At 39.7% G+C, this 22,512-nt stretch overlaps 1 protein-coding gene across 7 annotated transcripts in view; it reads right to left on the minus strand.

Moving 5' to 3' along the window:
• Nucleotides 1–22,512, minus strand: part of LOC141999196 (ephrin type-A receptor 6) — an 817,098-nt gene that overhangs the window by 59,824 nt on the left and 734,762 nt on the right. For all 7 annotated transcript variants that reach the window (XM_074972390.1, XM_074972364.1, XM_074972372.1 and 4 more), the window contains one exon: nucleotides 22,131–22,340. In XM_074972390.1, coding sequence (XP_074828491.1) covers nucleotides 22,131–22,340 — 210 coding nt within the window. The remainder of the gene's footprint in view (nucleotides 1–22,130; nucleotides 22,341–22,512) is intronic.

Here is a 22,512-nt window from a genome sequence, read left to right on the forward strand (position 1 = left end):
TTCACAACTTTTAAATGCTTTTAAAAGTTTTAAATTTTGAAATTTTGTTTACCTGAGATTAACTCAATGTGCTCATCTAATGATTTCCTTGCCAAGAAAGGATATTTTGGGCAAGCAGCAGAATCTCTGAATTTATTGATGACTTAACAACTTTGTCTCAGCTTTTACTTTAGATAGTTCTCTTCATAAATTGTCATCCCTCCCCTTCAGTGAGTAGAGTTCTTAAGGAGCCACAGGGAACCCAATCTCAGTAGCTAACAACATTCACTCAAACAGTTCACAGGAGAATGATTTGGTAAGGAGTAAGTTATGTTTTATATTATTAAAGACATAATAGCTGAAAACAAGAGATTAAAACGCTAGCAACAAAAGGACAGGGAGCAATGAAGCTACTGTATTAGTACAGGATATTGTTTTTCCAAGAGGCTATATGGAATTGTTGCACATAACTGTAAAAAGATTTTCAGAGTTACAGGTGATACAATAAGCAAGCAGTAGCTTTTTAATCTTCAACATAAAGAGGTACTCTTATTTTCAAGAGTGACTGAAGACTAAGCCATATCGTTTGCCACATTTTAAATCCAATCCATTGCAGCCACAGTGGGGCAGTCAAAGACAACACATAATATCTACTTTCAAAATGCGTCCACAGTGCACAGTGAAGTAGATCAAATATGTTAGATACCAAGGGCAAAATCATGCAGTGCTTACTCAGCCAAAACTCCTGTTGAAGCCAATGGGAGTTTTGCCTAAGTAAGTACTGAGTAAAGACTGTGATAGCTGACCCACATTGATCAGAATCATACAAATCTTGGTCTGCTGTATTTTTAAAATTGGACAGTCAATCCCTATGCTGTAATATTCCTGCAGCATTCTGTTAAAGGGAAAACTCAGGAAACATATCCTAATCATTACATCGAATTATAATCTGTAAATCACCCCAAAAGGTAATGTCTCAATTGTAATAAACAGGAATCATTCAAAGCTGGTCAAGGAGCAGCTATTGTGTGTGACAATATGCCATAAAGTAGGACTGAATGAATCAGTTTTACCAGTTGAAATTATTGGAAATCAGATCAGAGACAGAAAAGCTTATATATAAGATTCCCAAGGGCTTTTGATTAAAAAAGAAAGGAAGAAAGAAATCGAAGAAACAATTTGGCTTTCATTCTTGCAAACAAACTACTCACAAAAGTAAACAGAACATCAGGTATGTATAATTGTTTCTTTTTATTACGCCTACACTTCTGATTTACAGCCAAATACAACTGCCATTAAGTCAATGGAAAAACTCCTTATTGATTTCAGTCAAAATTGGGCTGGGCCCATAAGCTGGACAGTTCTGCTCCCTAATAAGTCACAGACTTTCACATTAACATAAATAACAGCAAATCAAGTCTAGCATATGCATATCTCTGATATGCCAACAAAATTTTCTTCTGTAATTATTTAACTTAAAAAAATTGAAACTCTGATATCAAAATATATATATTAAAAAACTGCCCTGAAAGAGGCATAGTGCAGGATGAGTATAAAAGTCCTAGAATTAGCACCTGTTAGAATAGAAAAATTCAGAGGCATATAGTAGTAGTACACATGTTGGCCTTCATCTTGCTCCCATTGAAATCAATGACAAACCTAACACGTTCTTCAATGAAAGCATGATTAGGTCTTCTGTCTCAGGAAAAATAACTTATATGCTGTACATTATAATGCCTGCCCCTCATTGTATTTAACGAGGCCTTTTGTTGATTTGTGAGATTCTTTTATGTAATGAATAGGAGGCAAACATGGAAAATCACTAGAGGCTATTTTTTTTAATTTGAGAGCTTTTCCATGAATAGCGTACCCTAAGCCCTTCTGAACCGCATGATATTATCCGAGGAAGTTTGTGATTTCACTTTCTAGTATTCACCCAAAGAGTGACTTGATATTATCTATAGCAGTTAAATTAAACTTGTGTCTTTCAAAGGGTAAATGCAAAGCCTAAAATTACCACCAAAGGGCAAATGCACAATCTAGTCCTTGTGCTTGTATAAAGTAAATATAAAATGCACAGGCTGAATTCAGCCAACTTCAGATATGTCCACCAGATATAGAAGACAATACCACTGGCCTCCCTCTCCTTTTTGTAAGCATAAACGCCATAAATCCAATGTCTTTATTCAGTCCACCTGGAATGGTACCTTGAAATATGTGTTAACGACTTAATGCTAAACAATCTGTTGCACCTTGTATTTGGCTGTGACACTCTGAGTACGTTTCTCAGACCTGAAGAAGAGGCCTGTGTAAGCTCTTTTACCAACAGAAGTTGGTCCAAAAAAAAAAGATATTACTTCACCCACCTCATCCATCTAACATCCTGGGACTGACACAGCTACAACAACACAGTCTGTATTTGGTCATCTTTCACGTTGACTCTCTGATCCTTCTTCAAAAAATAAGAACCAACACCATCCCCCCTCAAAATAAAGAATAGATGCCATCCCTGAAAAGCTTCCTGGTCCCTAATACATATTATGGCACATTCCCCACTCTAACAAGAGAAGTAAGATCATGATGTGTCTTTCAGTGCCATCAGATTTTTTTCTCTCTTCCTGCACTATATTTCTGATCTGATCTTCAGCTGGTCCTGTAGATAGTGATAAATTCACTGCAAGCTGAACACACACAAGAGCAGCACAGATGGGCCCAGTGCTATCAGAAGAGCATTTCCAGGGGCACAATATGGAATTATTTCCAAGGCTCTTTTTCTAGAAACTTGCAGCAGGAAAATTTGGAATATGTCCCCATCCTGTAAAGGCTTGATGCCCTTGAAGAATTCATTCTTCTCATATGCCAATCACAATTATAATGAACTCTTCTGGAATTCCTTTCCATGTACTTCAGTATGTAATGCAATGGGAATTCCATTCTAGTGTGGAACAGGCTAATCTTTAATTATGAAGTGTTTAAAAACATTCAGCAAAGTCAATAACTTTAAATTTTCCAATCTAGAAATGCATATGGAAACATGGGGAAAAGTTACTTTTTCACAAAAGCATTTGCTTTTAAGTTCATAAACTGGGCTGTTGCAACAACAGAATAAAAAATATTCAAGGTCTTGTTTCCTTCAACAAGTTCAGCAATATAATAGTTTGGAATTGAATTCTTTGGATCACTGGAACTGAATGGTACTTGTGTTCTCTCTGAATCACTCACCCAGTCTGACTTCTACAGTAGGCAGTAAACAGCTTCAATTTCTTAACCTGTTTTCAAAAGTAACTAGTGATTTTGATTGAAAAAAAATCATATTGGGTAAAAACTACATTGTCATTGACTATTTCTGGAGGATGTCGTACATGCTCTGTATATTGAAATGTTACTACCTCAAAGTAACTGTTAGTGTCAGGTTTCAGAGTAGCAGCCGTGTTAGTCTGTATTCGCAAAAAGAAAAGGAGTACTAGTGGCACCTTAGAGACTAACCAATTTATTTGAGCATAAGCTTTCGTGAGCTACAGCTCACTTCATGTCAAGGTTCCTTCCCCACTCTGAACTCTAGGGTACAGATGTGGGGACCTGCATGAAAACCTCCTGAGCTTACTTTTACCAGCTTAGGTTAAAAGTTCCCCAAGGTACAAACTATTTTACCCTTTGCCCTTGGACTTCCACTGCCACCACCAAACGTTTATCTGGGTTTATTTATTAGGAAAGCGTTGTTTGGAAACATTTTTCCCCCCAAAATCCTCCCAAACCTTGCACCCCACTACCTGGGGAAGGTTTGGTAAAAATCCTCACCAATTTGCGTAGGTGTTCACAGACCCAAACCCTTGGATCTTAGAACAATGAAAAAAGCATTCAGTTCTTGAAAAGAAACATTTTAATAGAAGAAACAGTAAAAAGAATCACCTCTGTAAAATCAGGATGGCAAATACCTTACAGGGTAATTAGATTCAAAACATAGAGAATCCCTCTAGGCAAAACCTTAAATTACAAAAAGACACAAAAACAGGAATATCCATTCCATTCAGCACAGCTTATTTTCTCAGCCATTTAAAGAACTCAGAATCGAACACATATCTAGCTAGATTACTTACTAAGTTCTAAGACTCCATTCCTGTTCTGTCCCCGGCAAAAGCATCACACAGACAGAGAGAGGGGCTTTGTTTCTCCCTCCCCCCAGCTTTTGAAAGTATCTTGTCTCCTCATTGGTCATTTTGGTCAGGTGCCAGCGAGGTTATCCTAGCTTCTTAACCCTTTACAGGTGAAAGGGTTTTTTCCTCTGGCCAGGAGGGATTTTAAAGGTGTTTACCCTTCCCTTTATATTTATGACACGCCCCCCAAATCGCAGCTAGGGTGAAACGCTGGCTGGGATTTCTTCCTGGAGCTCTAGGAAAAAACAGAGTTAATAAGACACATGCACCTCTAAATATACTACCAAGTATATAAAGACTAACAATATTTTCCTCATCTCAAGGACGATTTTAACCAGTTGATTCTGGGAAACTTTCATGGGAGAGTGCATCAGCCACTTTGTTAGAAGCTCCTGAGATGTGTTGGATGTCGAAATCAAAATCTTGGAGAGCTAAACTCCACCGAATAAGTTTTTTGTTATTTCCCGTGGTGGTATGAAGCCACTGTAGCGCAGCATGGTCGGTTTGCAGGTAGAAACGCCGTCCCCAAACGTATGGGCGTAGCTTTTCCAGAGCGTAGACAATGGCGTAACATTCTTTTTCACTGACTGACCAGTTGCTTTCCCTCTCAGACAGTTTTTTGCTGAGAAACACTCCAGGGTGGAATTCTTGATCAGGTCCTTTCTGCATTAAAACTGCTCCCACACCACGCTCGGACGCATCTGTGGTTACTAGGAACGGTTTGTCAAAGTCTGGGGCCCTTAGTACAGGGTCAGACATGAGTGTCGCTTTAAGCTGGTTAAAGGCCTTTTGACACTCTTCGGTCCACTTAATGGCATTTGTTTCTTTTCCATGGATCTTGAGCTTAGCCCACGATCATCCTAGTGTCCACAGCTACTCGCTGAAACGGAACTTCAATGATGGGGAGTGGCTGGAGATGGACTTTGACCTGGTCTTGGGGTTTTCCCACTCTTTGACATACTTCACAAGACCGGACATAGGTAGAAACATTGGAATGACCTCCCCAAACGGTCTTTGGTTCTGTTCACCCCAGCATGGCCACTAGGATGATCATGGGCTAAGCTCAAGAGCTTTACCCGGTACTTAGTTGGAACTACCAACTGTCTCTGAGGATGCCAGTCTTCCTGGTGTCCCCCAGAAAGAGTTTCCTTGTATAAAAGTCCTCTTTCTACAACAAACCTTGATCGATTAGAAGAGCTGAGAGGCGGTGGGTTGCTCCATGCCACCGTCCATGCTCTCTGGAGGCTTTCATCTGCTTCCTGTTCGGTCTGGAACTGTTCCCTTGATGCTGGAGACATCAGTTCCTCATTGGATTGTGGACCTATGCTTGGTCCCTCTGGAAGTGATGTAGGAGATGGGGCTGTTTCCGTTGACTGTGAACCGCTCTCCGCTGGGGCACTATGTTGGGGTTCAGGCTCCAGCTGAGCCTCTTTGTAGGGTTATGGGCTGCTGTTGGTTCAGGTTTGGTGGGGCCCTCTGGTGTTGGGGTTGCAAGTACTGGATTCAGTGCTGGCAATGGGTCTGGTGCTGGTTGTTCCGCCGGTTCCGGTTCTGGGACTGGTTCCATCTGGGTCTCTGGGACTGGATCCACTACTGCTGTTGCAGACATGGACCCGGGGTCCGGGTCCACCACCTCTGACCAGGTCCTGGTAGAAGTTTCCGGAATAGCGCTAGGCATGACGGCTGGTTTCGTCTGGCTGCGGGTGACCATTCCCACCCTCTTGGCTGACTTTACATGATTGGCCAAGTCTTCCCCTAACAGCATGGGGATGGGATAATCATCATAGACTGCAAAAGTCCACATTCCTGACAAGCCCTGGTATTGGACAGGCAACTTGGCTGTAGGCAAATTGAAAGAGTTGGACTTGAAGGGTTGAATCGTCTCTTGGATCTCTGGGTTGATTAAATTGGGGTCCACTAAGGAAGCATGGATAGCTGACACTTGTGCTCCAGTGTCCCTCCACGCAGTGACCTTCTTCCCACCCACACTCACAGTTTCCCTCCGCTCCAAGAGTATCTGGGAGGTATCTGGGCCTGAGGACCTCTGGTCACGAAAGCTTATGCTCAAATAAATTGGTTAGTCTCAAAGGTGCCACTAGTACTCCTTTTCTTTTTGTTAGTGTCAGTTCACTTGGTATTTAATACAACAATGCTGATCTTATGGAACTGACTTTAAACTCACCTAGAGTATGTATCACTTGTGCAGTCTATCATCAGACATGTTTCAGTTTAATATGTTTATATGGTAAAAATATATTCTGGTACATTATATCTTAGCTGATTTTTTGAATATTAATATTCTAAATAATAAGAAGGCTTGGAGGGATTAGGTTTTTAATCAGTCAGTGCTGGTAAACATCATTTTCCCAATACACACACAAACTGACAAAATATTTCCATCGATAATAATCAAAATTTAAAGAAAGGCAAAGTAAGAGAAATGCTGCTTGAGAACTTATTAGAGTTTGATTTAAGGATATTTAGTTTGTATACTTTGACATATGTTGACCCGCCCCATAATTTCACATAAGTGCACATTCAAATAGATAGAAACTGAAAAAAAAATGCTTAAAAATAAACAGAGATATTATCCATCAAAATTACAAAAAAAATTGAATTCTGCAAAGCCTAATAATAAGTAAACTACCACACAATGAAACTATACTTAATTTAGACATTGCAATAGCCTTTCAAAACTGCCATGTATGATAAAGCCCATTCACATGATTATCAAGAAACACAAAAGCTTTGATATGTCTGTAATATTCCTATATTTTTAATCTCAAGCATGGATATTATAGTATTAGATATTGCTAGACATCTATCAATAGCTTCATATTCTGCATGTTTGCCACAGCTCCCTAATTATAGTCTTGCAATATGGTGATTCTGATTAATAAATTAAAAGTAAACAATTATGAATGCACGCAATCAAGCTTCATATGCGTGAAAAAACCGACGTGCATGAAATTAGATTGAAAATTCAGATAATTATTGAAGTGTTTTGAGAGGCTCTTGGTAATATTAGGTATTAATGGCAGAATGCCACAACAATTCATGGAGAGTAGGTAAACTGTCATGTTCTTGTTTTATTGAAGGTCATGAAGGTCAAAACTATCTTGAAATGTTGACTGGTAGCTGTTGGAAAGTAACATTTTCAAAAGCGCCTAAATCCAATTAAAAAAAATGGGACTTCGGCCCCTTAATCACATGGGGTGTTTTAAATTTTTTTACCCAGTGTCATTCCAATATATACAGTCTTAATTTCATTGATATGACTTCAGAAATAATATTCAAGCACATCAGTTTGACATATCTATGACCGTGAAGATATTTAAGGATCACTTAGATCAGGGGTGGGCAAACTTTTTGGCCCGAGGGCCACATCGGGGTGTGAAATGGTATGGAGGGCTGGGTAGGGAAGGCTGTGCCCCCCAAATAGCCTGGCCCCCACCCCCTATCTGCCTGCTCCAACTTCCCGCCCCCTGACTGCCCCCCTCAGAGCCCCCAACCCATCCAACCCCCCCTGCTCCTTGTCCCTTGACCGCCCCCTCCCAGGACTGCCCCCCCCGGGATCCCACCCCCTATCCAACCTCCCATGCTCCCTGTCCCCTGACTGCCCCCTGAACCCTATCCACACCCCCCCCCGGGACTCCCATGCCCTATCCAACCCCTCCTGTTCCCCGACTGCCCCAGAACCGCCGCCCCATCCAACCGCTCCCTGTCCCCTGACTGCCCCCCAGGACCCCCTACCCAACCCTTTCACCGCCACACATGCGCGCGCTGCCGCCACCCCCTTACCATGCCGCTCAGAGCTACAGGAGCTTGCAGCCACGTGCGGCAGCATGGGACGAGGGACAGCGGGGGAGGCGCCGGGGCTCAAGGGCCGAGCAGGATGGTCCCGCGGGCCGGATATGGCCCCCAGGCTGCAGTTTGCCCACCTCTGACTTAGATGCTAACAACGGCTTTTTGTTTTGGCCCAAATTCAGTGAGTGCCATACCTTTCACAAAAACCAATCTTAATAATAATCAGAAGATCTTAAGGAAAAAATCCTATGAAAAATGAATAGTTTGATGTCATGATCTCACTGGACAAATTTCCAGTTATGGATCACAAGGGAAGTTCACTTCTAAAAATGACTCACTAGAAGTTGTACTAGTTAATTACACAACACGATCCCAGACAATACTTTGACAAATCTAATGAGTAACCATTATGGCTCTAAGCAGTTTATACCACATATGATGCAGCTAAAATATATTTTTAAAGTTCCTTGTATGCAGTGGAAGGTATTGCCAAAGTCCTGCAAGGAAAGTGACCCTGTCCATGTATCCCAGAGTCCTTAATTAGGGAATCAAGTCACCAGGAGAAACAGGAAATTGTATTTCTGAATACATAATAAAGACATTTATTTAAATTATTCCTTCTGAATTGTACGTTGTCTGGGAAGCATAGTTTTTATTTTGTTAGATTTTTCATAAAAGCAACTTAGAGAGGAAAGAGAACTGTATACCAGGCTATTAGATACATGGAGTATAATATACTGTCATAGGTAGCCACATTTTAAAAGGTGGTAGGTTGAGAAATACGTAGCTTGCCCATGATTTCTCTCTTTTTTCCTCTTGCTAAATAATGATCTCTCTCCATTCCTATGTTCTCCCTTGTAGTTGTACTCCTTTTACCTTCCCCATCATCAATCTTCTCACTCCCTGATGTATCCTTACATAGAAATAAAGTGAGTTACACACAGCACCATTACACAGGAGAAGGAATTACGCCTTTGGAACTTGGTCCACAGCATTTCCTCCTCAGTATAGGTAGTACAGTGTGCCAATTCTCTGTGGCTCTGATGGGTGCACACACCCTCTCATACATAAGAGAAACGGGGACACTTCCAGACTGTTAAACAAATCAGCACCTCTGTCCGAAAGCTAAGGAGCAGAGGAGTTGATGCCAGAATGACTGATAACTTCATATTAGTTGATTTAACTGTAATCTAGAAGGCATATTTTAAAACACAGATACAAAACAAAATACAGTACATGGTTAGGATTAACCATGACCACATGACACACTGTTAAACATAATCTTTGTCTACACTGTATGCTAAATTATGTCTAGCACTCTGTCCCTTCCCAGTGTAGACAAGGCCAAAAAGGAGAATTGAAGTGTTGGGCCTAACAAAACTTTGCTTTTGTGGACTGGTAACTTATTTAGTATGGTTCTGTATCTGAATTTAAAAATAATGCCTTCTAGATTGGACCAATTATTCTGCAAAGGTCTATCGTGCTATATCCACTAAGCAGCGTAGTGGTGGAAAAATCCCCTTTTTTGCCTCTGAAGATAAGTGAAGGATAGATTTCCTTTGAGATGGATCATCATACCAGTATACTGTAATGTCAACGCACAACATTTGAACTAAATCAATTCAACTATATCATTATCCTAACTTTCAAAATATAGCTGAAGACACTATCTAATTTTATCTGTATCTTTAAAAAAAATTCCAGACTCCCTCCTGGCCTGCTGTCTGCCATTTGCTTTTATTACCTCTTGTTTCTTATTATAACCAAGCACAGTGAAAATTCAAACTGCATTTTTTATAGGCTATTCCTCGCCTCAGTTTCATTTCATGACCTCCTGTTATTGGGTTAGTTACTATTTAAAGAGTTTGTTGTTATCAATGCTTGCTTCTTTCTCTTCTGAATCTTTATTCTGAGAAAATTCTCTGCACAAGCTATTTTATCTATAAAAGTTAGCTTGGCTAATTTTTTGTAACTGTTTCAACTACCCAAATCCTAAATTATTTTGGTTGCCCACTTGTGCTCTGCTGCAGTTTTTTATTTCTGCCATGTTTTCTCCATAATATGGAGTTTACAGTTACACGCAATATTCTATATTGAGTCTCACTAGTACAACATAAAACATCAGTACTTTCTGCAGATTTATATGCTTGTCCTTGTCCGCCTGGTTTCTCAAACCCATTTCTCAAAATTACTCTTATATTCTTCTTCCTGGCTTGCATTCCATGTTATGCTTCCATTTGAATTGTAATTCCTGTGTTTACCATTAGTTACCACCTTCATTAACATGCATTTGGCAAAATTAAATAACACACTTTTTTTGGTAAGTTATGCATTTTAAGGTCAGAAGGGATCATTTTATGATCATCTAGTATGACCTCTTGCATAGCACAGAGCACGGAATGTCATTGTGTAATTTTTGCATCAAGCCCTTTTCATTGAGCGAGAACATATCTTTTAGAAAGACACAGAATTTTGATTTAAGCACTTCAAGTGACACAGAGACCACTACAGCCCCGGGTAAGTTGTTCCAATAGTTAATTACCCTTGCTTTTTAAATCACGGGAATTACCATAGTGGATCGGACCCAAGGGTCCATCTAGTTCAGGATCCGGTCTCATGAGAAAATAATCAACATAATTACCACAAATCAGGGAAGTCACCACTACAGCCACATTAACATCTAGACCAATTTCACCTCACTCTTACCTCCAAAACACCATAACATCTATTACTGACTGCCGAGCTCCATAACAAACTCATTTTCAATTCTGTTATAAAATCCCGCACAATACACATATCCAGTTCCTCACAATTGTACTCACACACAACCTGATATCCAACTTCAGCAAACAATAAGATAGTTAACAGAATTTAACTCTTCACCTAGGTATGTTGATAAAGTATTTGCACATGAGAAATTGGCAGAAGGCTAGGAGAAAGTGAGTTGAAATCCAAGTTGGCAGAGAGACAGCTTGCAGCTCTCCTAAAGGCAGCTGCCCCTTTGCCATCATAGACACTATGTAGCTTATTGATTGAAAAATTTAGTCCACTCTTCTTGCTGGAGACTGAATTAATTATGATAAATTAAGGGAATAACGGTTTAGAATTCAAGAGTAAAAGGTAAAAAAAGACTGGTGCTAAATTTCCAAAATCATTATGGAAAAACTGTTTCCTTGAAAAAGATACATATTTGATAAGAAAAAAAGGAATTTAATGGCATCTGAAGAATTATTGTATTAAGTTTGGAGACTAAATTCAATCTTTAATAATGCAGGATTAAGTTGCCCCTAAATGCAAATCTCAGTGCAAATTTACTGTGGAGTATTTACTTGTCTCTTCATAGTTTAAGCAACAAACAACTACCATAAGAAGGGGAACACACCAAGGTACAACAAATCACAAGGATATGGGGAAGGAGACTGTAATTCACACTCACTACTTTTATTCTTGTCCTAAGAAGAATATAATTATAACAGATCTTCCCCAAGTTCTTTTCCTGCTGTGCTTCTGGATTTAGTTATCTTTTTGCCTTTTTAGCAGGGAATAAAATAAAAAAGTGGGAAAAAACAAACTAAAACAACCAACCAACCAACCTTTAGATGAATCCAGAAGCTCAGCAGGAAAAAAAAATCTCAAAAAAGAATCCAAGAACAGGGATCGATTGAAATACAGCAGAACCTCAGAGTACGAACTGACTGACTACCCACACACTTCGTTTGGAACTGGAAGTGCAAAATCAGGAAGCAACAGAGACCCGCCCCCAAAAAGCTAATACAGTACAATACCGTATTAAATATAAACTACTAAAAAATAAAGGGAAAGTTTAAAAAAAGATTTCTGTGCTTGTTTCATTTAAATTAAGATGTTAAAATTTTTCAGCTGCATAGTAAAGTTTCAAAGCTGTATTAAGGCAATGCTCAGTTGTAACCTTTTGAAAGAACCACCATAACGTTTTGTTCAGAGTTACAAACATTTCAGAGTTATGAATAACCTCCATTCCCGAGGTGTTTGTAACTGTGAGGTTCTACTGTATTTACATTTTGATAAATGACACATGGTCTGTTGCAAATCAGCAAACAAAACAAAACAAAAAACAACCATTATCCCAGTGAGTAGATTTTTTTTCTACTTTGAAAGATGTGATTTAATCAATTTTGGGTGAAGTGACACCTTTAAATGTTACAGGTAGAGAGGAACACAACTGTTTCTGCAATCACATCACTTGTTTGGGCCCCAAGGTTATGTGTGCTTGCACAGAGTGAGCATTGGCTCTAGACTCTCATGTAACTTACCTCTGCACTGGGCTGACCAATCAAGAGGACAGTGGCTTGGTGAAGGAGGTGACATGGAGGGGCTCTATATTAATTTTCCAAGAGCAGATTGCAGAGCCAGTTGGGCTGGAAATTTAAGCAAATGAGACTTCACCACTACCCAAACACCACCACAATCCCACCATGTGTTGTAAAAGACCTATCTTAATTTATACATCTTCTATGTCCCCCACACACATTGGGAATGCAACTCCTTTCCTTTCACACATGGTCTCAGAAGTGAAACAGTTAACACTGCTGACATTTTAAAGTACAACTGGCATCAGAGTCAGCACCCATTAAAACAAACAGAGTAGTTCACTCCTCTCTGCTATTGTTTAAGGCCCTTTGCAAATGCAGGACTTCTCTACATGGTGCGGCCATGCACACTGGAGGGGTGGGATTTCTAAAGCCCAACAACATGGCTGCACAGCACTCCATTAACGCCCACCAGGGAACTTTTAGTGTGCACCAGCAGGGTCTATATGGCCCAGTCACTGCACAACACGTCGGTGCATTTTAGAAATCACCCCCATTTAGTGTGCATTGCTGCCCTGTGTAGACAAGCCCGTAGGCAGACATTGTTGCATTAGTTATAGTATGATCACATTTTGAAGATTTTGTTCACAACCATAAAAGCTCAGGCTTACTTTTAAAAATATGAAAATGGGGACTCTGCAGAAAAACTGAGGCCTGTCTGCTGACCCTCACCCTTTCCATCTAGTCCCTGCACTTTGGGAAATACTGCCCTGGAGCAACTCTCCAAACATCCTGCACCTCATCCCCAGCAATGGAAAGACAGAGATGGGAACAGGGTGTTCAAACTTGCACTTCACCCAAGTAATTTGTAGGGAATGGGGAGAAGGGAGAAGGAGGAGCCCAGGACGCTATTTCTGCTCCTCCTCATTAGCTCTATTGCTACTTGAAGCTGACCATTCTGTTTGGAGCTACGTCAGCAGTGCTGCTCCATGAAATGGAAGGAACCTACCCCTTGTCAAAAATGGTGAGGGGGGACAACCTGAATATGTGCACGTCCTCCATCTAGATGACTCTGAGAATATTCTCTTCCTAGGGAGGGTAAGGAGTTGCACTGCTGTGTAGTGCTCAGTTGGCCAAGAAGAAGATGGGGAAAGGTGGGGGGTTCATCAACCCCAAGATACAGGTAGGACCTCTGCAATGCAGAGACTAGCTGGACTACACAAGTTCAGCTAGGCTTTTCCCTGAGATGCCCCATCAGGCAGGAATTCATTTTTTAGCTGATTGGTAGCAAGATCAAATATAAAATCTAGATAAAACAGTATTCAGTGGGATTGTAGAACACTTTCCATATCTTCAGAGGTGAACTGAGTTCCAAATACAAATCCATAATTACTAATTTTCTCTACATTCCTCTCATATTGGTGATACTAGAATGTTTTATTTTCATGGTGTCTGCAAAATTAGCTAGATGAGAAACTCTACCCTACCTAATGCAGTTAATGAAAGGGAAAACAAATATTGGTTAATACAAACCCTTGTGGCACCTACTCACTCTCTGACTTTGCCTGAACAGTTACCAGTAATTGTTTCACTCTATTTTCTCCTGGTAAACTGATTCTTAAAACATTTTTTCCAGCTATTCTGCTTGTCCCAGCACATAAAAAGTTCATAAGGTAAGTATCACTTGTCAGCATGAATTAACTAGGTAACTTTTTTTTATACTTTTTAACAACCTATCGTGCATTTTTTCCTCATTAGGCTGAGCATAATCCATGTACCATAACAAGAAAATAGATATTGTGTGATTCATGAAAACAACATAATTCACCTAATTTCAGTGTATAAATTTGGGGCCCCATTCTGATCTCACTTAAGTTTTGCCCTGGGTTACTATTTAACTAGATTGCTGGCATCAATCTGTTTTGTTCCTCAGTTGAATCTAATAACCTTGAAGTGTCTCTGCTCGGGCTACTTTATTCAACTTTAGCATCTCAGGCTGATTTAAGCAGGATCAGGCCCATAAAGTCCACCAAATTATACAGTGAGGACAAGGTAATAATCCTATTCCTACATAAAATTGGGGAAAAAACAAAATATATTAAGGACTGAATTCAGCAATATAACAGATAGGCAGGAGTAATCTTGAATTCATTTCTTTATATACCATATAATTCAGTTTGAAGCAGCTTTTTTTCTCACTAAATCACATTTAAGGCAGACCTATTAAGGCTTCTCCATTAACAGAATCACCAACTTAGTCTCAATGCAGTGGCGCTACAAATTCTATTCTAACTACATATACACATTTCCCACATGTACATGTTTCTCTGGGGCTTAGAGTTCCTTCATAATTGCAGATAAACTTTTACTGTATTTTAAAGAAAATTGGTTCATGGGCTACAACATAGGGCTATCTGAAAACAGGGGTACCGAGCCTAAACTCCCTCTGTATTGACTAAAGTTCCTATTTATATGCTAGAAATGTCTTTTTTTTTTTATGATCTGGTGTTGTCTTGGCAATCTCTAGTAAAAGGCAAAATTTTGTCTCCCTGGAAAAAGGCATACCATTTAGTTCTCTCAGAAGTTGCCTTATCAGTTCCTGATCAATTTGAGACACAAATATTGCAGATGGGGTGTTACTAGGTCTTAATTCCCACTTTCTGTTCCAAAATTGAATCTTGCTGTAGGTCTTGCCTTCCATTACATCAAGTAGAGACAAATCTCTTATTCTCCCCACCAGCTAACCCTAATATCAAAAACACATTTACCCTCAGTTCTGTCAGTAGGTTGGAGGAAAAAAGGATGTCACAGAAGTCAGAAAGCCAGTTTCTGAGATTTTTGACTTTTCCTGTACTGTTCAAACTATTCAAGAGCTCTTACAGTAGTCTCACAGTCTAAAGCCTTTGGGAAATTTACTAATCCTAAACTACAGTGCTTATTGGCATTCTCCAGCTGCTCCACCTTTCCTAGTTGTATATTGTCTCTTAACTAGTGTTTCAATTTGAGCTTGGAGTGCAGCAACTTTTCTTAGTAATTTCTTCTCCGGACTTTTCCTCTCACAACTTCATCTGTCATTTTTTCCAGTTCCTAAACTCCACTCCACTCCCAGATGTACAAAAAACAAAATAAAACCCAAACTAGTATTTTGTACTACTCTACTAACAGTCACGCATAGAGACTCAAATAAATAAATAAAGCTTCTTCAGATTAAATTTTAGAACCAGGGAACTCTACAATTCTCCATAACATCTGTCTTTACGTCAGCCATCAGATGCATCAGCTTTCCTTCAGTTACAGCTGCCTGCTTTCACATGTCAGATTTGTCAGAGGGCCCACTGTCCTTAGCTCAACAGCCCAAAATAGATGGACACTTTTCTTGGCAATAGTCTGTTTGTGGATCAGTAATGATCCAACCAACCAGGCCTGATCCAGTCATTAAATACACCAGAGAAGGCAAAAATGTTGGTTTGCCTATCAATTTCATCTCTCTGCAAATGCTGGCCCGCTTTCCACCTGAGGCCTGGCTCTTTGTCCACACAGATGGGAGGCAATATACTGGCAGATTCTGTGGTGTCCCATGGCATACGTACTTCTCCATGGAGAATCTCTGGAATGATTTTTCCCAAAGCTACTGAAAATATTAATAGGAATAACTCCTGACACTAGCAAAAAATTAGTGGTGTGTGCCAACAGAAAAAGAATAGCAAAATCTGGCAACTTTTTAAAAAAAATGTGATGAGTGCAGTCCAAGAGGTAACCTCCTTCAGAAAAAGCTGTATTAGGAAGACTGAGACAAGGGTGGGATGGATTGTCGGACATGTTTTATGAGAAATTAAACACAGAAGTAAATAAATCTTTACAAGGGAAAGTAAAGAAATATTTGCTAAACCACACCAGAAGTATGTGATAGTAGTGAGAACCCAGAACATAGACTAGTGTGTGAAAATAAAAATATATATTGGACAACAACAGAAGAGCAATCTAGGATTCCCCAATGGATTGCAATACTCTCTAGCTAAAGGTTGTGTCTGCTGAGGGGCGCAAGTCCCGTTTGTAATACATGGTCAAGGGGTGTATGTTTAATCAAGCTGCTGCTTTTCATATTTCTTTAGTGTATGCAGCCTGTTCTAGCCATAGTACATGACAACTTCATATTCTTTCATTTGAATTCTGCTCTCGTACAGTATCTTCTCCAACTGCCAAGAGCTTGGCACCATTGTCTCCTGCACCATGGATGAGAATCTACAAAAAAAAAGGGGTCTTATGGCTTCAGATTGGCTTGATTCTTTCTAGGTAGACTCAGATTGCTAGGAAAATATCTAACTTGTGCCACTTTTTTCTTTTTGGCACAGAAATTAGGGTAAAAAAGGAGGAAGCACTATTTCCTGTGATCACAGAAAGACTGTGTTGTACTTGGAGATAAATAAAGGAGAGGTGCACAGAACAATATCATTGTGGAATACGCCACAAGGCTCTTCTATGGAGTACTGCATGCCCTATAGGTAGTTGGCTGTTAGAATCTCTATAAAAAGGAAATAAAGCAACCCATATCGTAGGAGCACAAAGTCTGTATATTAGCACTTGAAGTGCAAGGTTTACTCCGCATGTGGAAAAAGATTATATGGAATTGAATAGATTTTATGCTGCTTTGATAGATCTAGTAACATGTGGATTGGAGTAGAGAAGTTGTCCATGAGTTCTCCCACACATTTGTTGAGAGCTGAAGGACATAGCTTCAAGGTCAAAACCCTGCGAGTATGAATAAACCAGCCTAAGGAAGTTCCATATTTTTTGCAACTGGAAGAAACTGATCACTTTGCTTTCTCTTAGCATCATGCCTAAAAGCTACCCCAGGTGTCAGTAGATTCTGTTAGTGGATATTTTCCTGGCTTACAAGAAGATATTTATGACTTTTGGTGAGTAACATAATGAGCTTATAACTTTTAACTCAAGAACCACACTGCTAAGATCAGGTTTGTCAAGTTTTTGCGAGGTATCATCTCCTGAGTGAATGAGGTCCTGGCCATTTGGGAAAAAAAGAGGTTCCTCCTGACATCTTAACTAGGTCAGAAAACCAATTATGTCTTGGCCAGTAAGGTGCTATAAGGTGACTTTGTGTCCGGTTTTATCTTCTTCATTATCCAAGGCAGAAAGGGGATCAGAGAAAATGTATTCTGTAAGATGTTTGGACACAGATGTGAGAGGGTCCACCTTGGGATCTTCCCTTGAGTTAACTTTAAGGCCTGCTTAAGGACCGACAACTTCAAGAGAGTCCTAATTAACTCATCAGATTTTGTGCATATCACCTTTATTATGTGCAGTGTCCTGATGGATTGGATGTAAATAACTGCCAAGTGGAATAGCTGTATAAGATCTTGGTGTAGAATAGTCGTATTGTGGCCCCTGCTGATTTACATATGACATCATGGTTAAGTTGTCTGGTCAGAGAAAAATGTTTTATTTCCAGAAGACTCTTTGAACGGCTCTCAGGGCCAGCCTCACTAATCAAAGCTCCAGGATGCTGATACCATTCTCTGCTCCATCTGGAGTCAAAGTCTTTAGGAAATGGATAGCAGCTTGTGTGGCTGAGGAGCACACATTGTGAAGGTAAAATTTGCTATAGTTGTCAGGTGAATGCCGCTATTCAACTGTATTGACAATAGAGAGGGAGCTCAAGGCTTCCTGGGCTATAGTCACATGCTCTAGTGGCATAGTGCCACTTTTTTTATCATCAATCTATGGCTGAAACCATTACTCCCAGTAACGAATATATGTTCTTCTACTTTGTGTCTCCTGAGAAGAAGGAGAATTGGGATCACAGAGATTAGCTTCTGATTTGACACTTAGGATATACATATCTTTCCTTACTGTATGCTGACCACGTGTCCCAAACTGAATTATTAACCTTTCTGTTCTTTAAGGATACAGCCATGACTCTAGGTATTAAAACCAAGCAACCAGTGATCCAATTACCAAATAACAAAGAAGGGCAAGAAAATCTCCAAGGGGAGGGAGAGAAGGAGGAAACCCCATTAGTTTAAATTATAGGTAAAATAGTTCATGAATCCAAACTAGTTTTGTGAACCCAACTTTTATGTTTAGAGGTTCACAAAGCCATTTTGCAGGTATCCTCAATTAATGAAGTCTGACATGAAACGCTCTCTGCTTCTCTGCAGTTCTAGTCTCAAAAAAGAGCTCAAATGCAGGAAGGAGTGATGCAGAAGGCATGTCAAGTCATTTATAATGCTGTTTGTGGAGAGTTTTCAAGCAAAAAGCTTTGTGTATTATGCTGTGCTTTAGCACTATTAAGAACAGGATAGCTGCCTTTGTGGATAAAGGCTATCATTGTTCAGCTCTCTACCCAGTGTGAATGATTGACCAAACAGACATAAACATATCTGACATATGTGCTCTAGTCTAAAGCAGGTCATGATTTTACAGTGAGTTACCTCATTATTGCAAAATCACAATACTATAGCCAAAAAGGCAGGCACATAATAAAATCTAAGCTCCATGAAACATATGGAACAATTGCTCAATAGTTGTATCTGTTAAAATCTATTGAATAGATAAAGCCCATGAAAACTTTCTAAGGTTCTATGATTTTTTTACATTGAATAGGGGAAAATTCCTATTTTTGGTTAAACGGTCTACCATTTCCCAGTGGTTTTAACCAATTGTAACTTGCCTTAAGAATCAAAGCAGTAAGTAATCCTGCATCTATTCCTCCAGCCATCACTATATTCAGTGGGAGGGTTTAAGAAATAAACAAGGGAAGCACACTTACAATGGAATAAATCACAAAGTTTCATGAGTCTTTTGTGTATAGAATATTACTGCTGGAAGTGGTGTATTACAAAAACGTTGAGACTGTATATATCTGACTTTCTTTTAATTTTTTTCAGTGTGCTGAAACGCTTTCAGTAAATGCCAGCAACATTTTGAAAGACTGTCAGCGTGTAGAATTTCAAACCATTCTTTGGTTTAACACCAAACAGACATACAAACCTGTTGTTTTGCAAAACCCTAGGCATATTATGGTAGCTGCGGTGAATTCAGCAGGATGAACAGAATAGTCACTCCAATAGAAATACACTAGATCAGTTCCACACTGTGGCTGCAATCCACTTCTTAAACTGAAAGCACGTTAAGGAATAGGTTGAGTAGCCATTTTGTTTCTGATCCTTATGATGGGAACCCATAAGTCTATGGGCATTCTGGAAGCATATTCTATTAATTAGAATATGCTGTGTGTCTGTGTAATCATTTTAGTTTCTATGGTGCAGATTAACATTATTTGAAATGAGCATATATTTAGTTAAGATTCTTAAAGTTAGTAAAAAGAACAGGAGTACTTGTGGCACCTTAGAGACTAACAAATTTATTTGAGCATAAGCTTTCGTGGGCTACAGCCCACTTCATCGGATGCATAGAATGGAACATATAGTAATATATATATATATATACACACACATACACACACACATACAGATAAGCTGGAAGTTACCATACAAACTGTGAGAGGCTAATTAGTTAAGATGAGCTATTATCAGCAGGAGAAAAAATTATTATCACTACAAAAGTTTTTTTCTCCTGCTGATAATAGCTCATTTTAACTAATTAGCCTCTCACAGTTTGTATGGTAACTTCCAACTTATCTGTATGTGTGTGTATATCTATATCTATATATATCTTACTGTATGTTCCATTCTATGCATCCGATGAAGTGGGCTGTAGCCCACGAAAGCTTATGCTCTAATAAATTTGTTAGTCTCTAAGGTGCCACAAATACTCCTGTTCTTTTTGTGGATACAGACTAACATGGCTGCTACTCTGAAACCTGTCATTAATGTTAGTAATCATTACAAAAAGGGAGTTAAAATTTTATTTTACCAAAAAGACTGTCGTTCAGTATGGAACTTCTGTCGACACACCAACATACTCAATTTCTTATTCCCCTCATATTGCATCCTGTATATCTTATGTGTTGTAAGTCAAGTTTGAACAGTGTTCTCCAGGTTCAAGAATTTAAAAACAAGTATTCTTCATTATAGCCAACACGTTTACTTTTATAGCATAATGCACTTCAGTATTAATATGAGGCGACTTAAACCTTGAAAACAAGGTCAGTACTCTTTCAGACAGTAAACGTAAGCAACATAATTAGATATCTGAAGTATAAATGGGGGCGTGGGTTGATCCTTCAGCTCTTCCACTCATAGTATTCCCACTGAAGGGAGTTCCAGACTCCTGAGTACCTATGAGGTCAAGTCTCTGGTAAGATACTTTTCAGAATATTTTAGATAATGTCAGTGGATCACTGGATGCCAATATTGGTCGAAAAATGTACAAGATCAACTTAATCTTCATCAACACTGCATGCCTTCATCACAGAAATGTGTAAAAATGCCACTAAGAAGATACTGGCAAACTTTCCAATGAACAAAACAAAGTTAACAGCTGAAAAAATATGTTAAAAAAGCTAAACTGTGATTCACGTTTGAGTAGACGGATCCATAACGTTAACAGCATAGTAAGTTATCCCATGTCTCTAATTTTAAGAAGACGACAAGAAATTAACATTCTTTATGCTAAAAAAGGCAGCATTTTTATTAATTTGATACTGAGGGAATAACCTGTGAAGAAAAATGATAAACTAGCAAGCTTGTTCAGGGCTTTAAGGGGACTGAATAAATCAACATATTGCTATACTACCAGATAGTTCAAAAACAAGCTGGTCCATATGAAATTGCTAAAGGCCTGAGTGCTTAATAAAGGTGATCACAAACACAGTATAAAGACTTGCATGTGATCCAATTATGTTAGAATGCATTCTACCTGGAAAACAATGACCAAATGTTTCATGCGGTTCATAGGAATCAGCGAGAATTTTTTGTTCACTTTTTAAAAAAGCATGTCTTTGCAAATTTACGCCAGGGCTGTGGGTGGGTATGATGGGGATTTATAAATCCCTAACTGAGGCCAAGACAAGAGAAAAGCTGGAACAGGACTGGGCCAGGAAAGCTCCACCCCTCAGGCACTGCCAATCATGTTCCTGGGGAAAGGAGCAGTATGAAAAGAGCTCCAGCAGCCCAGCTAGTGGGGAAAGAGAGAAACCAATTTCAGGAGGTGAAGGAGTGCTTACCGAGGTGGCCCTGCTGTGAGGTTCTCCCACACCCCCCTGTAGGGACCACTCCAGATATAGGGAGAACTGTGTGCAGGGCACCAGAGGGTTGCCTGCATCAGGCCTGAGACTCTGGGGGTTTGGAACAAGGACTATTATCAAACAGCAGCCGTGCCCCAAACTGAGACATTGGATGGGGTAGGAAGTGGCTGGGGAAGGTGAACGGGAGGTGACCCAAGTGTAGGCCAGGCAGTGCTGTCACACTTTCAGGGCCCTAGCCTGGGACCTGGTGGAATGGGAGGACCTGGGTTACCCTACCACCTCCAGATTCCCCTATGCCTAGTCCTGGGACAGGCAGGACTAGGGTGCTACTGACAAGAAAGCTGACCCAGCTGACCCCTGTTCAGGGAGCCCCTCACACAGTGAACTGAGAGAGAGACTAGAGCAGCAGGCCCTGACCACTAGGCCTGCTGACTGGACAGACCACTCTGCTACTGTGGGGAAAAAGGGAGTGGAAATGTTGCTGGCATTTACTGAGTGGAGTAAAACGCTGGTTGATAAGAAAACTGGGTGGCTTCGGAATTACTTAAAAACCTTCAATGAAGATTACATTTAAAAAAAAACAGCCCCGTTATCCAAACCCCACACACTAATAATGAAACAAAACAGTCAATCCAAACTACTATGTCTGAGGCACAAATTAGGTTGAAATAGGAATAAAACAAATGCAGTTGACACAATTTAATAAACTGTTCAAATTAGATAAGAGACACTCACACTTGTTGTGTAAGCAGCTTCAGGGTCATCCTCTAACACTCGTGACAGACCAAAATCAGAGACTTTACACATGAGGTTACTGTTGACTAAAATATTACGGGCTGCCAGATCACGATGTACATAGCCCATATCTGAGAGATACTTCATGCCAGATGCAATTCCACGAAGCATGCCAACCAGCTGGATGACTGTGAAGTGTCCATCATGCTTCTGCAAGTAAGATAGTGCACAGTATAAGTTCAAGGAACATTTCTAGTTTTGATGTATTTAACACTATTTACATAAACTGCAGTTTGCATTTAAAAACTAATTATAGATTTAGGGTCCAATCCTGCACTTCCAATCCAGGCAAAACTCCCAGTGCAAATCCACTGTTATCACT

The sequence above is a fragment of the Natator depressus genome, chromosome 1 (genome assembly GCF_965152275.1).
Source record: "Natator depressus isolate rNatDep1 chromosome 1, rNatDep2.hap1, whole genome shotgun sequence".
Lineage (NCBI taxonomy): Eukaryota > Metazoa > Chordata > Testudines > Cheloniidae > Natator > Natator depressus.